This window comes from Euwallacea fornicatus, chromosome 16 (assembly GCF_040115645.1).
Source record: "Euwallacea fornicatus isolate EFF26 chromosome 16, ASM4011564v1, whole genome shotgun sequence".
In the NCBI taxonomy this organism is placed as follows: Eukaryota; Metazoa; Arthropoda; class Insecta; order Coleoptera; family Curculionidae; genus Euwallacea; species Euwallacea fornicatus.
In genome coordinates this window covers 3448332-3471037 of record NC_089556.1, presented here as the reverse complement: position 1 = coordinate 3471037, position 22706 = coordinate 3448332, and the positions used below count along the sequence as shown (strand labels likewise).

General features: G+C 36.2%; 1 protein-coding gene and 1 long non-coding RNA gene across 4 annotated transcripts in view; one reads left to right on the top strand and one right to left on the bottom strand.

The window, feature by feature from the left end:
- Positions 1-22706, bottom strand: part of LOC136344176 (uncharacterized) — a 68610-nt gene that overhangs the window by 39250 nt on the left and 6654 nt on the right. The window contains exon 2 of the long non-coding RNA XR_010732920.1: positions 2573-2693. This is a non-coding gene — a long non-coding RNA (uncharacterized lncRNA). The remainder of the gene's footprint in view (positions 1-2572; positions 2694-22706) is intronic.
- On the top strand, positions 521-20895 carry sim (single-minded). Of its 3 annotated transcripts, none has more exons than XM_066291328.1 (9): positions 521-851; positions 14440-14640; positions 15014-15189; positions 15622-15819; positions 16399-16604; positions 18019-18125; positions 18990-19137; positions 19193-19452; positions 19517-20894. In XM_066291328.1, the coding sequence occupies exons 2-9, from the start codon at positions 14466-14468 to the stop codon at positions 19891-19893; spliced, it is 1647 nt and encodes a 548-aa protein (XP_066147425.1). In that variant the 5' UTR covers positions 521-851; positions 14440-14465; the 3' UTR covers positions 19894-20894. The 3 variants fall into 3 exon arrangements, with proteins under 3 accessions (XP_066147425.1, XP_066147423.1, XP_066147424.1); XM_066291326.1 differs by lacking the exon at positions 521-851 and adding an exon at positions 7001-7130 and having other exon boundaries at positions 19517-20895; XM_066291327.1 differs by lacking the exon at positions 521-851 and adding an exon at positions 13879-14207 and having other exon boundaries at positions 19517-20895.

Here is a 22706-nt window from a genome sequence, read left to right as displayed (position 1 = left end):
GTAAATTTCCTTGTGAGGTTGTCAATGAGTTAAACGCTTGCACTGGCCCAGCAGGTAAACCCAGGGGTGCAATTGTCCTTCAATGGCAACGTGCAATAAAATGCAGATACTTTACTATAAGAGTATTTTATGGTCTTTCGTATTTTCCCACGGTTTCTATGTTAGTCATTCATAACTTTACCTGATAATGGACAGTTGTTGCCTAGTGTATTAGACAGAATCTACATTAATTATCTACATTGAATGAGAAGGGTGAAGTCAATAATTAGTTCAGACTAGAATTTTTAGGCTAAAAAATATTTTTCCACAGAGCCTATTCAGCAGTAGGTGCTTATTGGCAGCTGCCCTAAAAAACTACATAAACCACAAGCCCAAACGCAAGTATTAAAACTCACATGTGAAGGCTCGAGTATCCGCCATGCGTGGCCCCCATCATGAGCGTAGATTGGGGTCCACCCATAGTCCCGCCTTTCGCGTAATGCGGAGCCCCCGGCCCCGCGAGACTTCTGAGGCCGCGTTTTGGATCCTCCAGTTTGTACGATTCGTATGTGAGTTCGCGCCTCCGTCGCGGATTTGAGGCTTAAGACCTTCTGGGGGATTTTCTATCGGGCAATTATTGTCTTCAAAGCTAATCTTTGAATTTCATAAATGTCGAAATTGGTTTGGCCCAAATTGACGTAATTTTAATAATTTAAAAAAAATAATTTTGCGGTGCCATTGAGCCATTTGAATTTCCTCAAATAAAATATATACGCAGTGTGTGAGTAAACTGGGAGGGTTTGAAGAGTGCGGTAGGACAAGTAGTTTCTTTTTACGAGGGGGTGAAATAAGGTTCAAGTTGACGTTCGGTGGTAAGTATTAGTTTATACATTATCTGTATAATTAATTAGCATGTTTTCTGGCCAAAAATGAGAGTTTAAACTTGAAACCGTAAAGGCTGCTTAGCGCGATACGAAGGTTTTGACAAAAAACTTATCGAGTTTGTGTAGAGAATAAATAGAATAAAAATATGACTCAAGGCTTATTGATGACAATTTGACGCTTTTTCTAATAAATTACTCCAATGATTCCTGCAATATTAACGCTCAAAATTTCAATTGAGGCAAAAAAATCGGTCACAGCCCTCTTTGGAAAATTTTAGAAAATTCAGAATTTTTTGAGGTGACCAAAGATAGTCAATTGGACCTCAATCTTTGGAAATGCATTTTAGTCCCCTTTCATTCTAGAACTTACAAAATCACGAGAAAAAGAGACAAAGTGATCCAGCAACTCACAAATCAAAAAAGATTTGACAACCCGATTTGAGTTTGAAAATTTGTTTTCTTTTAGTTATTTATGATCAGAAACTAAACATTTGAGTATCGATTCATATTAATTTTTTTATTATCTTTTTTGTCGCAACATTAACGCTTGATCGGCACTTAGGATTAAGAGGTATTTGATCAGATTTTTATTGGTAGTATTTTCAGAACATTTTATAGAAATATTCTCCCAAGAAAATCTAATATCTTTTTCTTAAATTTATTATTATTTAACGCTAAAATAGGTAAAAACAAGCTTTAGTTAAAATTTTTTAGGTGCAGTTTTGATCATAAACAGGTTTGAATAGCTCATTTATGACACTCTCATTTAAAGCCACTTTCATAACCGCGGCATCTATATTAACCTTAAATCTTTGAAACTGAAAGAAATATCGCAATCTCGTTCGTGCAAGCTTGCAAAACTCACGGATTTCACGACTTTTTTGGCCCATAAATCTTGTACCTCAAAAACTCAAGGAGGTAACACTGTGGCATTTATAAACCTAATTTTGAAAATTTCCGAACAATCGAATCCGTCAATCGAAACATCAAATCTGTACTGAAGAATAAGTTTTTCATGCCCCAGAATTAATTATAAATGGGAATGAAGTCAGTCATTAAAAAAATACCCTCGTGTTTAGACAAAATAATCCCAACATCCGTCAGTTTCATCAACCATCTCCCATCATGATAGATATTAGTTTTCAAACAGACCCTGAGACCCTAATTTGACAAAGACCACCAACACAGATTTCTTTCCGGGCCAAGACTTCAATACACAGCCCTCCAGCAATCCCAATTCATTACCATCATAATCTTTAAATCTCTCACATCCGTGTCACCAAGTTCTGTGGATCTTTAAGGGAACGAAGTCCCGCATGATCGCGAAAAAGATATCGATTTCTGCACCCGAAAGGGGTTCGACATTTTTTAAATTGATTGAAAACGGAAACGTGAGAATTCATGCAGATTGTTATCTCGGATATTGCCTTTGTTTCTTGTTGCGCTCGCAAAGGTTCGTGTTTTATCTGTATATAGTGCTCATCTTCACGAGTAGTCAATAGCTGACAAAGAAAGAATGAAGTGGCCTCAGCTTGCTATATTGCATTAATGGAAAATTATCGTTGATACTACTTGATGCAGTGGTTATGTCCCATCACCACACAGTTTTTGAAATGGAATTTTATCCAAAAGTTTTCAACAATAAAATTTTTGTCACTTAAATATTGGGAAAAGGGAGCAAAACTCTTTAGAATTTTAAATTCACTTACCTGATCAGGATTTGTAGAGGAAACGCAGCACAAAAACCAAAAATAAAACCATACACGCGCATTTACTCGTATGAAAGGGTGGCGGCGCAGGAACAAATATAGGAAATCTATAGCCCTCGTCCTGAAATAAAATTGTGTTTAGTTAGACTCCGGTATTTGAACATTTCAGTTTGCATAGAGCTAAAACTACATAAAGTAAACTTGCGCCTGTTAAAATGACTTTGGGTTTCTACTGAGCGACGCATTTTCAGCCGTCTTAACTAAAGAAATTCATTGGGACGCAATGGCACTTTTACGATTCTCAAACAAAAACATAACACGATTTTACGTGAGAGGTTCTCAATGTGAATGATCATCAGAATTTTCTTGACAAAATGGAGTTTGGCAACAAAAGTTTTCAACTTAACATGGAATATATTAAACTTGAAAGAATTGCACCATCAAGAGGGACACCACCACTTGATCCAAGAAGAAAAATGTCTATTTTCATTAACAACAAACCAGAACCAGACTGTGTTTATTTATTTTATTTACCCAACATTACAAGACCATTGCAGGTTCTGTTTACGTTAGTATTTACTCGAAGGCACCTCTTTGGACGGGTTTTGTAATATTCATCTTTTTGTTTTTTTAACATTCTTTTGTCTAAAGCCTGTCTACAGGTACAAGTAAGAAATGGCCTTGTTTAATGGGTTGTTAACACCATGAAGTCCTAAAAATTTCAAGTCAACATTTCCACACTTAAGCACTTAGTTCCGCCCTTTTTCATATTGGCGCGAGCGTCGTGAATGCAATGAATTAATCGAACAATAATATATTCCAAATTCTTTACTTTTAACACACGCTAAGAGTAATCGATTTTAACCGCATGTTACCGACAAACAAATAAATGTAGGTTTACCCAACACTTTCAAAGAAAGCGAACTATTGTTAAGACCCATAGTCTAAAACATTGAAAAATTCGTTGCAGTCCATAGAGGCGAACTATACACCAATCGATTTAAGATTGTGGGATTCCCTTAACAGATCTCTATGTTTACTCTCAAATGATCAGTAAATCAGTAATATCAAAGACGCCTCTGGACTTCAAAACATAGAAAATTCAAGAAATTTTGTGAAATAAGTACGGCCTTTAAAGGTTAACCACAACACAGTATTTAGTACGATTTGATGCCCTTAAGAGACCTCTATTTTATCCGGAAGTTATAAATCACCTAAATCAACTTAATTTAGAGGAAGTAACAAAAATATCTGCGACGTTTTTATGACTCTAAAAGAAGGAAAATTCGTGAAATTTTAAGATCACTGTTTGAAATATTAAAAAATTGTTGCAGCCCTCAGAGAAACCGGTTGCCCCTCAATTTTTTATATCAGTAAAATATTCAATATTAATCTATTATCTTTTTTAATTTGCAGTGAGTTTGCAATTGCAAAGTTCGTGATGTATGTATGTCTCCAAATACGTGCTAGAGGTCCAAAATTGATAAAAAAATTATTTAATTTTAATTACATCATTGGTGTAATAGCTACGCTCTTTTTCTGTGATCTTGCCATTTTTCCTCCATACAATAGTATAATTGGATTTTGATATCTTCACCACTACTTCAATTGCTTTGTGTGGTCCCGATGGTGTTCTCCGGGACGCTCAGTAAAAAGTTTCAACATTTTTATGCTTCAGTAACTAAATTTGGAATCCTTGAAACGTCCCAACAAGTCTTTGCAGTATGATCACATTCACGTAAGAAGGACGACATTTAAAGAGTGTCGGGGCTCGTTTCATGATTTATTTTCAGAGTATAAAAAGAATGAGGCTCAACGAATGATGGACAAATCCTAACGAATGTGAAATTATATAGAAAACTTCCCAATTCTATTGTTTTAAAAATCATGGCCTGTCTAACGTAGCGCGAGCCGCGTGTCGAAAGTCAACGGTGGGACCCATGGAAACCCGACAGAGCAATTAACGCCCGTCAGGGGGTCCCTTTTTACGATTTACTAATGACTCCAATGGTCGGACGTCAACTCGGCCCTTTTATGATGTTTTGGGGGGTTTGACCGTCAGCCTGGTCATTAGATGTATAAAGGCACATTAGAACATTTTTAGTATGAATCGTATGTACTCATCGAAGGAGTTTAGTGATATTAGTGGTTATTAGTAAAGGTTCGTTCAATAAACAGGGCTTTGTTGCCATAGATTTAGTTGTCAAACAGATGGTATTTTGGCGCAAGGCGAACGCAGGCCTGTGTTTTCTTAACATACGAGTATTATGGAAATATCATTAATTTTAATCCATCGACAGGAACCGGGGGATTAGGGAGATATTCGGGGGATTAAGTCTTAATGGCGCAGATATATTTTTAGGTCAGCAGGCGCGCACCCTTTTTCACAATATTTTGATTTGGAATTCGATGCGAAGGGTTCGTACATATTACGCACGTGGAAGATCGACATTCTTTTCAAACATATTTCAGTCAATTTAATTAATGGGCACTAAGCAAAAGTAGCATTCTAATGGCCGAAATAGGGAAAGTGAAGTCCGATTTCAGGATCATTTTAAATATCGAAACAAAAAGTCTGGACGTCCATAAATTCATATTTTACTTACGAATATCGTATTATTATTGTTGTCACATACTGAAGAGAGTGATTAAAGTGGAATGAGTATTTTTGTGCTACGGAACAGAAGAAACAAGAGGCGAAATTACAGAATAAATTGAAAGGTAAGTGCAGAAATGGAAATCCTCCTTGTCCTTCAGTTCTCTTTGGGCTAGTAAATTGTGGAGAGAAGGATTAAAGCTACGTCTAAGTCAGGTTTCGGAGTTTTAGCAAGGAATAACTTAGGTGAAAAATGAACGATGATGCAGTTTAACAAATGTAGGAGAAATTAGTCGAAAGATCGTTCAAGCACCGAGCATTAAGGTATTTAACAAAAACGTCACTTAACTACCAGAGTACCCGAAAAATTCTCAATGATACGATTGTCCCTACCTCTACCTCTCGCACCCGATGGAAGCAACACTTTTGTTGCTTGAAAGCAAGACAATTGCGAACATAGGTAAAAGTATATAGGTCTTTATGGGCGCTTTAATCCATTCACATCAAATCTCTGACTGAACTTGCCATGATAAATATACCCGTGTTCAGTGGTTCCAATTTCAGATTTGTCCAGAGCACAATTTTCACTTTTCGCAATAGCAGAATACTTCTAAAATTTTAAGCCGAATTTTAATTTTTCTAAATCTAAATTTAGTGTTAATTTGAGACTCGATTTCTATATGATTTCTGAGCCTGTCTAGCTTTTAAAACAATTAGATCGACTTTTGTGTGGATGAATTTATACAAATTGTGATGTGGATGAGAATATCGGAAAACTTCTGAGATTCAAGAACTAGCAATCGTTCCTCCGTGCGTTTTTTTTTTGTTATTTTTAACATCTTCGATTTAATTGGATAAGTGGACATTTGATATTTTTAGTTAAACGTGTACTCGTATTTTAAGATACAGTTAAAATCACGTTTTTTTTTTAATTTAATTCTTCAAAATCCTATACAATGTAATCTATGAATCGCGAAACATCTTGCTAAACTAAAAGCTCGAGAGGACGATTTAAATTATTCACAAATTTCGGTAATATTGCCCTGTCCCCAAGTATAAAATTACGAAAGTTGCTGGGAATCTCGTAAAACGACAGAATCAGAACACACAGGCTTGCTAAATACGGGGTGCCCGTTTTAAGCGATACTGCTCTGGAGGTGTTACGAACTGTAAAAATTATGAGATCAGCTAAGCTAGAACTGGTGATACATTTTTCAGCTCGAACCGTCGGAAAACATATGCGAATTATAATTTTTACTTGATGGCATCTATTCAAAATTTCGCTATTTTTCGCTTTTTATCTGAAGTATTAAGTTCTGATTCCACTATGAATTATTTGACCAACGTCTCTTGCATCCCAAAAGTCTCCAACGAACTAAAATTTTAATAAACTTTCAATAGTGTTTTCCAGTACCCGCATTAATCGAACTTATTCATAAATTCTCCTAAACCGTCCACTAAAAAGAAAAATACACCTCCTTACACTTGACCCTCTATTAAAATTTGAAATCGGATACGGCAGACCGTCGTTTATATGTCGAAAGTTATGGTTACACGAAGTGTAATTTCAGCTGAGACAAAAGGCCTCAGGTTTTATTGCCTTTTTAGTACTTTTTAGTACTTAGCTGGTTTAAAATAGCCAAACACTAACAATAGCCGACCTGTATATTATATTAAAACGATTCGACTCTGGGAAGTGTTGACAAAATATTAATTATACAATTATGAACAAAAGTAAAACACTGTGTCAAGGTTCGCACCATCAGCACTTTTGGATGGCCATGGGAAATCGGTTGATAGTTGATCCATTTTTTCCGTTGCGCGATTTTGACTGGCCAATTAAGCGAACATCTCATTCATGTTTAAAAGACGGTGTAGTGTTGATGTGTGTGGGTATGTGTGTTAAAACAATGAACAATGCCATCGATTTGGAGAGCAAGGTCGTGGAATTCAGTATTGATGGTAAGGAGTACTAAGAAGAAGAAAATCTGTAGGCATGTTGAGCAAATCTGGTCGTCACGCGCGATCTGCTCTGCAAATCGAACCGTATCACTAAAATTTTCAAAGAAACGATAATCTGAGAGAAGGTGGCATATTACAGGGTTCCGCGAACAGAACAAAACCCGACTGGAGACTTTATACGCCATTGCGAATTGGCGAAAAGAAATCGCTAACTAACGTGTAGTTTTAATTACACGGCGGACGGTATACTCCATGCACTCTTTTTTTCTTAGAATCGACTCAAACACTCTTATCCATTAATACAAACTGGTGCTTCATCATAAGGATCAGAGCGGACTTTTTCCCTATATTATGTACTTATACACTGCGTGACATAGAAAACAGATCACCCCGTAAAACTGTTTTTTTCTTTTTTTTTTTTATAATTTTTGGTATGCACGTTCCTTGCGCTAAAGCAAATACTTCATTAACAGATTGAACAAATTTAATTGTTAAAAACCAAAAAAAATTAATAATTTATCGGTCCGCCGCGGTGTCTTATGCATTTCTCTACACGTTTGAGTATGGATCTAAAGAGGTGATTGATGTTCTCTTCAGGGATCTCATTCCAGCCTAACTGGACAGCATCTTATACCGCCGCTAGGATTTTTGGGGGATGGGATAAATTATACAACCTTCTACCTGCAATATCCCATACATGTGCAATAGGTGAAAGGTCTGAAGAGCGAGGTGGTCAAGATAGCAAATTGATCGCATTTTGTGGAACGAGGTCTATAGTCACTCTAGCCACATTTAGCCATGCATTGTCTTATTGAAAAATTGAATTAACAAAAGTTTCCGATAAGGCACGAGATGAGGTTCCAGGACTTCTTGGATGTATCATTGAGCTGTCATACTGCCTTTAATGAAAAGTAAAGGTAACTTGGTGCCATATGCAATAGCACCCCAAATCATTATTCCAACAGTTTAATAAACATGCCTCTGTATTATAAGCTGAGAATCCTGTCCTTCACCCCATCTTCTTCTTACTCGAACCCGACAATCATACGTAACCGAACAGAACCTTCATCCATCACAAAACACGATATTAACCCATTCTAAATTCCCATGTATTCGTTCTCTGCACCACTGCAATCGATTTTCATAGTGATTTAAGGTGAGGGGTAACACAAGGTAGGGACGATACGAAATCAGTCCAAAATTTCTCATCCAGCAATAAATAGTTCCAATCCCAATGGGCCTACCATACTGAGTAAATCACTGATCCACTAGCGTCCTCGACGAGACGAACCGATCTCTTAGGGCCATAATTCGAAAACGGTGATCTTGGCGTTCTGTAGTTCTTCGAGACCGTCCAGTACCTCTCCTTCTGTCCGTTCGCTCTTTTTGGACCCATGCCTGATGACATCTCGCTATAGTGTTTACACTACGATTCAATCTAGTGGCGATTTAGTTAAATGACCGATCCGCCTCTCGTAGACCTACTAGTCGATCTCTCTCAAACTCGTTGAATTGATGAAAATATCACTGCCTTCTGCTTGTAGACATATTCGATTAATCTAAAAGCACTTTTTAAGCACACAATACACCTATAAATGATATTTTGCAGTCCTATTGATATTTTATTGCAAGTTTTACGGAAAAAAAAATTTAATTCCTGACAACTCAGAAATGCTTTAATAAATATGGCTGAAAATTTAATCGTTTTTTGTTTTTCTGTATACTAATATCATACCAAAAATTATTTAAATAAAACCATTTTTACGGGGTGTTTTCTTTTCTGCGTCACTCAGTATATTTCAATTTTTACATTTCAAGGAAATATTCCATGTGAGTTCCTTTCTAGTATCAAGACACCTAAAGTTCTCATTTTTCTGGGCAAAATTGGAATTCTCTGCCATTGTAAAATCAATTATCATAATCATCTCGAGTAATTGAGTAATTCTGAGCAACAATTTTCCCGAAATATCTTCTTTTCTGATTTTTGATACGCCTCTGTGCGCAACCGTAACAATCTACTCCCTTTGCACAGTACAGCAAAGCCTATTCTATTATTATTTTTAATAGGTTCAGTCTGTAAACTGACTTCAGCATAAAGTTTGTTGTTTTTAGTCACGTTCTAACTGCATTTCAGCACAATAGACGTTTAATGTTACTATGGCAAATGCGTGATGGAATTCAGACTCAAAACTGCGTTAGGTACATGGAGAACCGACCATAGACGTATGAAAAGAACTAAACCCAGAGAAATGTCTTGTGTGTTTATATGTTATTCTGCAGCCATTGGCAAATTCACAAAATGTAATATCTACGGTCGTATTATAGGGATTAACATTTTGAACATTATTTTGAACACAAATTTTACCATGATCTATATCGAAATACGTCATTTTCAGAATATTCATTATTATTATAACACCACATATAACGAGAATTTTTAAACTGAACTGCGTTTCTGAATATTTACGTTTTAGTTTTAAACGTCTCTGGTCGTTCCGTTCCGTAAGGGCCATGTAAAACGTGATTCCATGAATGATATGAGAGGAAGTGGTATATGACGATACGCGCTGAAGCACTGCTACCAGGGATTAGCTTCTTTTTGCTTCGATTTCACACCCTCCGCTTTGTTTGTTATTTTTGGGCTCTAAAATCAGAATTTACGAAGGTGACTGCCGTGCCACCCATTTGGTGAAATAAACTTTCCAAATATAAAAAAAAAATCAAGACGAGATCCGACAAGTTTTCCACAAGAAGTATCACTGCAATGTAGTCTGGGAAATGACAGGAAACGAGGCCAATCTAACGTTAGTGGCACAGTGGTCTGCGTTAGAAATTATACAAACTCCATAAACTTCATATTATAAAAAAGCAAACAGACTATATTGGAAAACAGACGATGAAGTACGAATTGACCGCATTCATTTTTTTCCTTTTTCTCCGGAATAAGGTCTTTCTTAGGGATGGTCGCTTTCGCCCTTCCTTGACACGAGAAATATCAGTCTGGCAGTTTCATGGAAGTATCAAAAATTCCGTTTTTGCAAACAGTGCCTTGGTCCCATTATCTTGTCTTTAATATTGTGATAATCTTCATTCGCAGCTCATTAACGTTAATGGACGCAGCTTTATAAATGAGGTTTTTCATAGTTGTTCGTAAATAATAATCCCACGGGGAAAGATCTGGCGGACGTGTCGGCCAACATATGGCTTCATTATTTGAAATTGCTCTACCGGGAAATATTTCGGACAAATAATCAATTTTATATGGCGGAGCAGCACCTTGTTAGAATCAAAGGTTGTTCAGGCGGTTAAGGCAAAGGCGTCATTCATAAAGTTGTTAACAACGTTATCAAAGGAATACAAAAATAATTTGGAGCTAATTGTTATTTTATGATCAATATATGCACTTTGTGTAAAAACTTGTTACGAAAAGTGTCCTCTTTGACTTCTTTGACTAACTGTATGGTTACGCCAGTTGGCAACTTTTTAGCCTATTTACGAGAACTGCGTCCACAATAATTTCACGACGACATCACGCCAAATGCGTCAAACGTGTGAAATATTTTTGCAGGTGCAAATTTTCCCTAATCGCTGTATAACGTACTCATCAACCTTCTGCAAAAACGGTTGTTAAACGTGTAAATATCTACAAAGCAACGCAAATGGTCGATCCTGAAAGCCGTTCTAAGCACGTTTCAGAGATTAAAACTGGTTGACACAATGTTAGCCGGTAATATGAGCCATTGTTTAAACTTCCCGATAATTGTCGGGCAAATTTGTCGCGAATGAGTAGCGGAACACGATAGTTCTCAGCAATCTGCAGCATCCACACACGTCAATTTTGCACCATCAGCAACAGGGTTCTACATATCATAACATTTACACTTCTCATGAGATAAAAATTGTTGTTAATATCAATATTGTTTACAAAATTATGCGTGTCCCACCTATCCCAACGAGACCATTTAATTTTGCCGCAATAACCTTCCGACTATGTCTCGGGTATTCAGAATTCCTTAATCTCTTTCAGATGTCTTGGCCCTTTGTGCAGCCCTCTCTTTCTAGGATTCTTTCATCCTCCTCTGTTCTCGCCTTATGCGAACGGTCTAAATAGAGACGGACGTACAAATAAATAGACCCTCCCTGGGTTTTTACGTGTCGTAAAATATTTCGGAATTCCCCATCATTTGCGGTATTTTTGGAAGTGGTTAAGGGCTTCTAAGACTATAGTAATCAGATTTAAAAGCCAGCCGTCTGCTAACTTAAATACCTATTTTGTCGGAATTGCACTCAAAGGGACTTTAAAGGCGTTAAATGAGTATTGAGATAAACATAATAGGTAAGAAGGTCAAAAAGTATGGAGGCAATGGACGCCAACGTAATAAAAATTTTATTCAATTTATGGCAGTACCAAAAAAAAGTTCATCAGTACGTTTCATACAATTGCTCTACAGGTTGCGAAAAAATCGACTCCAGATATTTAAAGAGTGGTTAAAATTGGGTACCTTCCACCTCTTTGAAACTGTTTAGAAGATCTTGAGATATTTGACTTTATTGATCTAATCGACAGGTATGTAACCTATGTTGATCCTGGATGCTTTCACGGATTCTCTGGAAACACAAAAATGTAATTAGAAGAACGTCAATTTGTTCTTCAAAGAGACTCTTAAAATCGCGATTTATTCGACAGAAGTACTGAAAACATTTCCAGTCCTCAGCAACAGTAAACATACAGTCAAAGTACCACATCAAATATGATTTTCGTAAAAATCTTTTACACCAAGGGTACTAATAAAACAGGCATTTTGTTTACAAGGGGTTTACACACATTAAATTTGCACAAGGTGTCCGTTTCTGGAACTCAACCATAAGGATCTTCATTGAGTTTCGACGATTGTCTTTCCATCTTTCCCTAATTTATTGCAGTCTTTCAATTATTCTGGTCGTATGTGTGCTTTCGTGAAATAATTGGTTGAATAAACCCATTGTAATCATTCTCACCAGTAACCTGGATCGTTGCCAAGACGGGATCGAGGGGCTGACTGACTGATAACGCCCTCGCAGTCATCAACAAATAGCGATCATAATATCTCTTGCCCTGGTCTCATATTGCTGCACATATCTGAGGGTTACAAACGTATCGCGATTTCGCCTCACATCCTGCGAACACTTCCAAATAAATAAGTATGACTTCATCACTACATCAACACATATGAAAACCCTTCAACGCTCACCCTGTATCTCAACCCAGCCTCACGGAATATGTGAATCAAACAATGCAACGTAAGCAGCATTCAGTACATCACTCGACACGTTGCTACTGACGTTCCAAAGGATGCGAACATGTATCACAAATTTGCAACAAAATGCAATTTTATAGGAAATCATGGAAAGTGGAAATAGCGCCGTTGTTTGTACACAGTTTATACAGGGTGTTCCTTAATAATGTGCGAATATTTTGAGGTGGGATTTCACGTGAAAAATAACGATAGTTTGTCGTATAAACTATATTCCAAAAATGCTCCGTTACGAAAATACGGGGCTCCAAAGTTTTAGAAAAAAAACTGGAAGTTAATGAATATTTCCGAAAGAACTTGAAATATTTCAATGAAATTTGGTATGTACAGACAGTTTATAGAGGCATTAAATGGAATAAAATATGTGGTTCGATGCAAAAAAGAGGATAGTTGCAACATGTGACAGAATACGAAATACTCCAGGAATATTGGAAAGAGTGCACAATTCGATGAGAAGAAAGGCAGAAGCATGCATATTAAATGAACGGGGTCATTTTTAACACTTATTATAAAAATCGTTTTTTTTTTGTTTCTTGTTAGTGGTAACTCATGTTTCATTGCGACGTCAACCCACAGTGTGTTCAATTTTCTATAGTTTTTTTATCGCATTAAAATAGTTTTGAATAAGTCTGCATTGAAACGCATATTTTTATTGTAATTAATGCCAGTTTACAAACTGTCTTTACATGCAAACTTTCGTTGAAATATCTTAAGCGGTTACGAAAATATTCATTAAGTTCCAGTTTTTTCTTAAAACTTTGCACCCCTCTATTTTCGCAACGGAACATATTTGGAACATGGTTTATATGACCAATTATCATTATTTTTCCATGTAGAATTCTACCTTAAAATATCCGCACATCATTAAGAAACACCCCGTATTTCCCGTGGTGTTGTGCTTTGGAAAGGTTATTCGTGCAATTTAAAAAAAAAATTGAGAAACAGAGTGTTAGAAATGTTTAAAAAAAAATCTTATTAAAAGAAAATTATCAAATGGATCATGTGTATGTATGTATGTTTTGAAGTAACTCTTATAAGCTTCTCATTGCATATAATTTTTGCTTGTTTTATAAGCTCCCTCGCCAGCTCAATAAGGAACTGGCGCGAAGCTCTCATCATTCACAGCTTGAAGGAATGGATTATCTAACCGCGCATGAGAGAAAATCGAGATTAAACTTAAATTTTTGTCCCTTTTCATATCTAAAAAACGTTCTCTCGTATACTAGAGATAATCGCATTAAATCAAAGATATAGAGTCAACCCAAAGATTTAATTAATCCTAATAGAAAACCGTCGTCCAAACGAAAACCGATATAACAGGTTTCCATCCAACATGTCTACGTAAACATGAAATCTCACACTTCCTTCCCGCCCTAAAGGCATTCTGTACCATTGGTGAACCATCAAGGTATCATTTAGGACATACAAAGGGCGGTTCACAAATGAAGAGCGAAAAAAAAATTGACCAATAGGTGAAATAAACCCTATTATAAGAGAACACCTGCAGAGAGTCAAGAATGGACCTAGGTCCCACTCAGGTAATTTTTTGAAGTAAATAAAACATCTGGGCGATATGGCCCATAGTTGAGGGGTTGCTGATTTGACAGGTTCAGTCGTACAGGTGAAGCGATAACGGAAGGTGTAGCTGAAAGTTTTGTGGAAGATATAGTGTTTCATATGGGATATAACCGTGTTTCTTATAATCTTATAACTGACATGAAATGTAAAAGTAACGATGAGTCGGAAGAGAGTTGTGAAAACAAACAACCAGCAGAAAATAAAGGTGAGCTGCCGCATTTCTCGTTAGGGAATTTTTTTTCTGATTGAATGGGGCTGTTAAAATGACATCGCGGCCTTAATTACTCCGAGATGCTCGTTAAAATTTAACAAAGCAAATTTGAGCGCCCCTTTCAGTCACGATCTTGAATTAGAATTTCTAATAAAACAAATCCGCCCCCAAATTAATTTAAACAGTGGTTGTGCAATCATTATATTTTAGCCATTTTTCTTTGCAGCTCCTCCTCTTTGCGCGAAAGGCGCCATGAAAGAGAAAAGCAAGAATGCCGCCCGCAGCAGACGAGAAAAAGAGAATGCGGAATTTATCGAATTGGGAAAAATGTTGCCCTTACCAGCGGCCATCACCACCCAACTGGACAAAGCCTCCGTTATTAGACTCTCCACTTCTTACTTGAAGATGAGAGAGGTGTTCCCAGATGGTAAGAACTGCTTTTCTATCACGTAGGTACCTATTGAATTTGACACGCCATGCAAACTAAATTCGGTCAATATTTTATATGACAATAAAGCCCTGCATACCATTAAGATCGAGTTCAACCGATAAAAAAAAACATCAAAGAATTTATTAAAGACGATGGATTTGAGTTTCGGGTTATAGCCTTTGATCAACGAGAGTGTCGGTCCTTTCAGTGTCGGTTAATTCATTACTACGTAATTATAATGCCTCTAGGGCACAAGCGATTAACATATTTATTATCGACTATAATCATTACTAAAAAAAAATAAAACATTTATGTTAGTGGTGACACATTTTGCTACTGTTCACTATTCGCTTATTTCGTTTGCCCTTAGGACTAGGAGATGCGTGGGGTGCATCACCAGTAATACCCAACCCAAGAGAAGCCCTTCTCAAAGAACTGGGCTCCTACCTTCTCCAAACCCTGGATGGGTTCATTTTTGTGGTGGCCCAGGACGGCAAAATTATGTATATCTCAGAAACTGCGTCTGTCCATTTGGGACTCTCACAGGTAAAATAAATAAACAAACGATAGTTTGATTCCGATTGATTGATTGATTTGATGGATTAAGCCTGAATAGAAAATTGTAAAATACGCCCTTAGCAAATTGGCAGCTTTGTCTTCGATAACATACTTGAGGGTACTGTGGGTTGTCTACTTTTTGCCGTAAACCTGCCATGGGCCTAAAAAGGCGGTGTTGTCAATGTTAATGTTTATGTTTGAGCCTTCGCTACTTTTAGGCAATAATTATTTAATAATTATCACCGAAAGAATCAATTCAAAAATTTTGGTAATGGTAACGATTATCAATCAAAATCATAGAAATGATTAATGAAAGGCTTCAGATGTATCTCAAACCTTCTGAAGGGGCTGATAAAGACCAAATATTTGACTTGAGCCTTCGAATGTCTTTTATAAAAAATTTTTGTTGGTTAATTTCAGGTTGAATTAACAGGCAATAGCATCTACGACTACATTCACCCAGCGGATCATGATGAAGTCTCGGCGATATTAACACCAACCCCACCATATCCACCTCTCTCCATTAACCAGGACTACGAGATCGAAAGGGCGTTTTTCATAAGGATGAAGTGTGTCTTAGCAAAAAGGAATGCGGGTTTAACTAACGGAGGATATAAGGTAAAAAAGTATAAAGTAATCAAATCAGAGCTAAAGGTCTAGAATACTTTTAGATGGAATTTGCTTTGTATCAAACATATGACTATTATTAATTTATAATACGAGATAATTTATGAAAATGTTTTTTTATTCTGTAATTTTACTACACATATGACTAATGAACGTACGTGCTATTTTCTCGACGTTCCACTTTAATGAATAAATTTAAACAAATGAAATCCCAGCTTATCTTAATAACTATTGATTTTCACCGTAGCATATATCTGTATAATGTATGCCCGCAAACGTTCATCATATTACCTATCTTAAATTTCAATTTTTCATATTATAATTATTATAGTCAACAAAGGGATGAATATCTACTCGAGCTTATATAGACTTACTATATCCAGTCAAAGTGGCACTTAATTCAAATTACCTTCTCAACATATGGATAACTCAACCTCCGCAATTGCCCCAGACCTATTTGCATGTAAAAGACGAAAAGGCTTGTTAAAGCTACTCGAATTACTCCAATTAGGCTTTGTCCCCTATATAGGTAGTCGCGCAGTATAACCGCAAATTGAATTTTCTTTTCAGGTAATCCACTGTTCAGGATACCTCAAAATCAAGCAGCATCCCTTAGGAAATGGGGTGGTTTACGAGCCGAGTTGTTTCCAGAACATGGGGTTGGTAGCTGTGGGACACTCATTACCGCCTAGTGCCATTACTGAAATCAAACTGCACTCCAACATGTTCATGTTTAGAGCGAGTTTGGATATGAAATTGATTTTTCTAGATGCGAGGTATGTTGATGTTGAATTCAGATGCTAACGCTCATTGTATCAAGATGCTGGTGCGAGGTCGCAACAGAACCCAGAAGATGATTTCCATGGAAATGGAGAAATTTATCAATGCTCGGGGTCTTGCTTACCACGTTTGTATAGAAATTATTTGGCTGATAAAAATTGTTAACATCGGAATTTTTATAAATTGGCATTAAGAAAACGGCACTATTGAGCCAAACTCTCGTGGAACTAAGTTTAGTATTGCCATTTTTTGGTTAAGTAACAATAAAGAAAGAGATATTACTTACTTGCATTACTTTTCAATGTAAAATAAATTTAATAGAGGATGGAATTAGCGCCATTTAAAAAATCTGAGCCTTAATTTCGCTATATATTCGGTTTCTAGATGAACTGATTTCTCACTTAAAAAGTAGCAAAATACTCTTATGGAGGATGAACTCAATTCAATATTTAAGCTTATTATTACCATTTTGGAAACGATTTAAAGGAATATAGTTAGGACCACCCTGTAGGTATTTAACGTTAAAACGATTTTAGTTCTGACAATTTTGAGCGAACTTATGGTTCTCCATTAAACGCGAACTAGAATATTTACTGTCGATTCACTATCCCATTTCCACCAAAAGCGATACTCCTGGTACATTTCCCCGAAACTTAGGAAACATTAAGGTTCGGGTAACTTTACCTAGCGGATAATTTCTAATATACATGTATGTGTTTGCAATGTATGTAATCCCCGTAACCTTCCGTAAATCCTGCAATGGCTACAGTTTATTGCTGTCAATGGAAATTAACTTGCAGATAAAATTAAGAGAAATTAATCAAATCAGCCCTATTTTTTTACGAAACGACCACCGGCTATTGTTAACTATGTCAACAAGATAATTATCAAGAAAGTGGAAAGCAAGAGGGAATGGAGAAAGAAATTGACCAATATCCTCGTCTGATTTTGCCGTTTCTATGAAATTTATTTTGCTGACGAAGCAGCCAGATGTTTGATAAATCGGATTTTAAGTACAAAAACTAGCGTTTCTGACCACATTTTGCACATCCAAGCTAGTAACAACTACAAAACTAACACCGTTGATACAAACTATTAAAATACCTGTAGGTAGTTCACATTTCATAGCATTAATGAAACCAGATCTACCCTCATAAAACCAACCCCCGTATACCCACTTGTGTAGGATGTTTTGAAAGAAATTACTTTCTTCTTTTAACAGCTTTTTTACACCACTCAAAGTGCTTTCTATACAAAGCCCCGTAATTTGACGCCGAGCAATCAAAGCATAATGGGGTTTTGTTTCTAACTTATGTCCTCCTACAGGGAAGACTAGCACGTGTTCACCGATATACCGGGGGTTTAATGTTAGTACATTTGCCGTTAACTAACTTGACGCATTTGTTACAGGGTATCGCAACTCACAGGGTACGAACCTCAGGATCTCATAGAAAAGACTTTGTACCAATACATAGATGGCAGGGATGTGTTACCGATGCGATACTCTCATCATCAGCGTAAGATAATACACATACTAATACATATTATTTAACAAAATGAAATTTAGGGTTGGACGCTTGAAAACCCTTAAGCCTTACGCGTCGTTCGAGTTGAGTGCTTTTGCAAGATTACCAGACCCCGTTAGATTTACTATTTAAACTAAAACAAGCATTCAGGGTTGAGGGGTGCTGGTGGATTCGTAGGGTTTGGCGTATGGGAAATGGCAGATGCCCTTTTTAACTCATTTAGTTACCGTACTACTACATCGAAAAAAAAAAGGTTCACTAATACGTAGGTGTATAATATTAACAGGGTGTTCCATATTTTTCTATTCTTCATTGCCGTGCACGAGTTTTGTGAAATGAAAATTAACAGATTAAGAGAATCCATCGAAATTTTGATTTCGTAGTTGGTGTCGGATGTTTTACGAAAATTCTGCAGTTTAGTATCCATTTTCTCCGCAAAGCAGTTTTTCGATACATTTTTTTTGAAAATCAAGTTTCAATTTTTTTTCTAATAGCCCGGAAAAATACTACATAACACACGTTTTTCTTTTTACGCTTAAATGTGAGACATAAAGATTTTTAGTGTTCATTTCTCTCATCAACCAATAAAATCCTGTGAAAAATAACCAGGAAAAGAGATGTCAGGATTACGATACGATTTATTATACAAACGGCACTTTGGTCCTCGTAATGCCATTTTATATGGGGGCCCAAATTGCCGAAAACCTAATATTTGGAAATGTTCCCATTTAGACCATTTCAACAGGAATAAACGATATTGTTTCTGTAATGCCATATAGCCAGTTTAGTAAATGAACATATGGCTCTGTTTGTTTTAGCTTAATAACATTAAATACGTAAATTTATTGTTTGCAGTACTGATAAAAGGGCAAGTCACGACAAAATACTACAGGTTCCTTTGCAAACTTGGAGGTTGGGTATGGATGCAGAGTTACGCTACCATTGTACATAATTCCAGATCATCGAGACCACACTGTATAGTCTCTGTAAATTATGTTTTAAGGTGAACTTTTAAAGTTTACACATTAATGTGTTCATCAAAGAATATGCGACTTTAGTGAGACTGAATCCAAAGAACTAGTGCTTAGTTTCACCCAAACAACACCCAATGAAGATCTGCCGGCATCCCCACACGCAGACAACCACTCACCCTTAACCACCCCCACCAGAAATGTGGGACAACCCAAGTACCACCACAGTTCACCTCAATCAAACATACGTCTCAGTGGTGGTGGCAGAATTATCGAACCGGAACATTTTAGTGACTCTAACGGGGGTGGATCCGGACATTTTGGAGGTCATTTGGATTACGACCATAGTACGTTATTTAACCCTCCTAAGTGATTAATTTGACTAAATTTATTTCGTGTGAAACTCTATAGGTAACCCAGGATTATTTGTGCATGGCGGACAAGAAGATTCCACCCCTTATTATCACCACCATGAAGTTTATTACTACAACGACCCCGAAGCTTACTCAATAGTTCCGGGTTCAGTTACCTCCCAAACACGCCCTTTCAGTGCTTCATCTAGCAGTTGCAGCTCAGTGGAAAGTAGTGCTACTGATAACACACACCATTACCCCCCTGGGGGGACGTTAAATCCTCTGATAGCTGCAAATATTAACCCTGCAACTCCCTCCGACTTTAGTGTTGGCAGTAACTGTTTCAATAATTGGAGCAATGCAGGGTATACTAGTGTAATAGTGGAAAGCCAACATTACCACATAACAAATGCTAATAACGATTATGTGCACTAGTACCTTTTATGTTAATTTTATTGTACAAAGTGGTTCAAATTCGATGGGATTCTGGGTTCTCTTAAAATCTGCAGGAAATGTTAATAAATTAATATAAATTACACATAACGTATGTTTGGTTGGAATTTAAAGAAAAAATTATTGATGCAAATCGCATTCATCTATCACGTTTAGATCTCTTGCCACACAGGTCCTTTAAAACTGGGCTTGGCAGTCAGTTGATTTGGAAAAATTATTAATACTTTCTTAAGACACTATTTTAAGTAAACTCCAATTATATTAAAATTAAAACTACAAGTTCTTTCATTTTCAAGACATTAAAATAAAGTGCATTTTTGAAAAATGGGATATCCTAGAGTTTTTAAAGGCATGCGATGACCTTTTTGACGAGAATATAGCCATATTGAATAAACCTTATATTAATTATTACAAGTTCAAACATCAAAATAATGCTATTAAGTCTACGTAGGAGACGGAAAGAACAAAATGTACCAACTGAATAAGCTTTTTACAAAATTTACTTATTTGACACTTAAATCCTTATTTTAATGGGGGACTCCTACAAATAGTAAATTTTTAGGATCTCCTCGCAGCGAGAAAATTAACGGTGAAAACCGAATGCGGTTTGCACCAATAATTTTTTCTTAAAATTGGAGCCAAGAAATCGTTTATTATTTTTTAATTATTTTCTCCGGATATTGAGAGAACCCTAAATCCCATCGAACTTGGATCACCCTGTATTTACCTGGTAAAAAATACGACCAAAAATTGACAATAAGTTGAAGACTGCGAATTGTGTATTTACAACGCTCTGTATAGCTCTGTACATATTGTGATATATATTTAAGTATCTATATGTATGCTACTACGTACTGATTTAAGTTTATCCTTATTTTAAAACCAAACATACATTGAAGTTTGTTTTATCATATTCTACGTACGTAATGTATTGCGTTATTTTTGTTCGACTTTGTGATGTAAATAACTATAGATCATAAAATATAAAAGAGTTTTCTTAGTTTTCTCAAAAAATCCATCATTTTATTGTTCTCCGTATTCTCTGCTTGAGCGTCAATTTATATAAGGGAATCTTTGAGCTACAAAAAAGCGTTTTAGGCTGGAAACTTGCAGAAGAAAAATCATCGTAATTGTCTGCAAATCTCACTGCAAACAACGGAATTTTCGCGTGCCGTATCCATGGAAACGGCGCCCGTTATCGCCCGACCGTCGCGGCGCTCCAGGCGCAAAATAAATACGGAGCTGTTAAGTGGGAGCCCTGAAAATCCGGTAATTTAGTGGGCAAACTGTTATGAACTCATAATAATATGTATTAGAGCGATTATCTTCAAAATTTAATAACTCACTCATATGGAATTGTATATAAATATATTCGGTTCGAAGAGATATAGAACTTTCAAAAGTCCATACTACTCTCATTACACGATTCAATAAAGGTCGCGTGGCACCCCATATACCCCGTAAAACAAACACAAAATTTTCAATAGTTTGACTAATTTCAGCTTCGATTGTACGATAGGAAGGAGACTCACGCGCCCCATTAATTCTGGCACCCCGCAGGGTGACGTGTGTTCTTAACTCTAATCCAATGGTCTTTATATTTCCTCATTCCTTATTTTCTTTTTTTGTTCAATTAAAAGAAAATTGGAAAGCACAATCAAGGCCTATGCCGACAATGAATACAAAATTTGAAGAGATTTTTTTAAATAAAGAAAATCAATTGCTAGGATATGCAATGTCGTGTCCTAATATCTTCGAATTTTCCTTGAAGATCGCGTGCCAAGATTTACTAAAAATCAGTTACAGAGCGGAAAATGTGCAGTAAATACTTCTTGGAGATATAACTTAAATAGATATCGCGCAGAGTTTCCATGGCATACAAAAGCAACGTGCGGATATGTTTTTTTCTGAAACGAATTATAAGTGGCGTAGCACAAAAAAATTATGTATATTAAAAATGTGTCTAACCACAAAATCACCATCCTATACACAGGCTAAGTCTTAAATGGCGGATCAGGTCTGCAGTACGTTGTAGGGCGATCAACAAGGAGGAGGGAAAAAATAATTTTAAAAAATTAATTTGGAAAATTGCCGGAGTTATTACGAAAAACAGAAAGAGTAGATTTGGCAGCATTTTTTTGAAGTTTATAGGAGGTTTTCAAAATGTTGTCCGTCTATTTCAGCACAGAAACGCTCACATTTAAAAATTTTTGCCTGTACACATTTCAACAGAAATAGGAGTAAAGTGGTAAACGCAGCTATGGTTCTGTTCATTAAATCCACTTCCCACAAAATCAACGTCATATTTCCATATTCACGATTAGTGAACAATGTAGAAATAAGTAAATAAATAAATAATTAAATATGAACATCTTGTAAAAACTTAATTTTTATTTAGCTTAGTGTCAATTTGAAAAATACTGGTGTAATTATGGGTTAATTGTAGAAATATCGTTGGCAAGTGAAATTTCAGAACGTTTGTATCAAAAAATCTTATATTAAAAATTCAAAATTTGACGTTTTCCTTCCAGTCCCTCATATCCAGAAGTACCAAGTGCTACATTATAACAATTAATGTCTTTAAAAAGTTTGAAAATAAAGAAGTTAACTAACTCTTCATTTTAACACCTTAATAACTACGTCAATTTTCGAAACATAATTTTTCTATTGTACTTTCCATTCTCTGTGTGGATCACCCTGCAACGTATTGCAGAGCTGATCCGCCATTTAAAACTTACGTTATATATCCTAAACCAGGAAATATTTAAAAAAAAAACAACAAAAAAATGATCACG

Bases quoted from the DNA above. Each gene is read 5' to 3' on its own strand.
- sim (XM_066291327.1), top strand. From the start codon at position 14,102: ATGGGATATAACCGTGTTTCTTATAATCTTATAACTGACATGAAATGT. The intron at 16,605-18,018 runs GTATGTTGATGT...CATTTGTTACAG, and splicing joins TTGATTTTTCTAGATGCGAG to GGTATCGCAACTCACAGGGT. The intron at 19,453-19,516 runs GTACGTTATTTA...GAAACTCTATAG, and splicing joins TCATTTGGATTACGACCATA to GTAACCCAGGATTATTTGTG.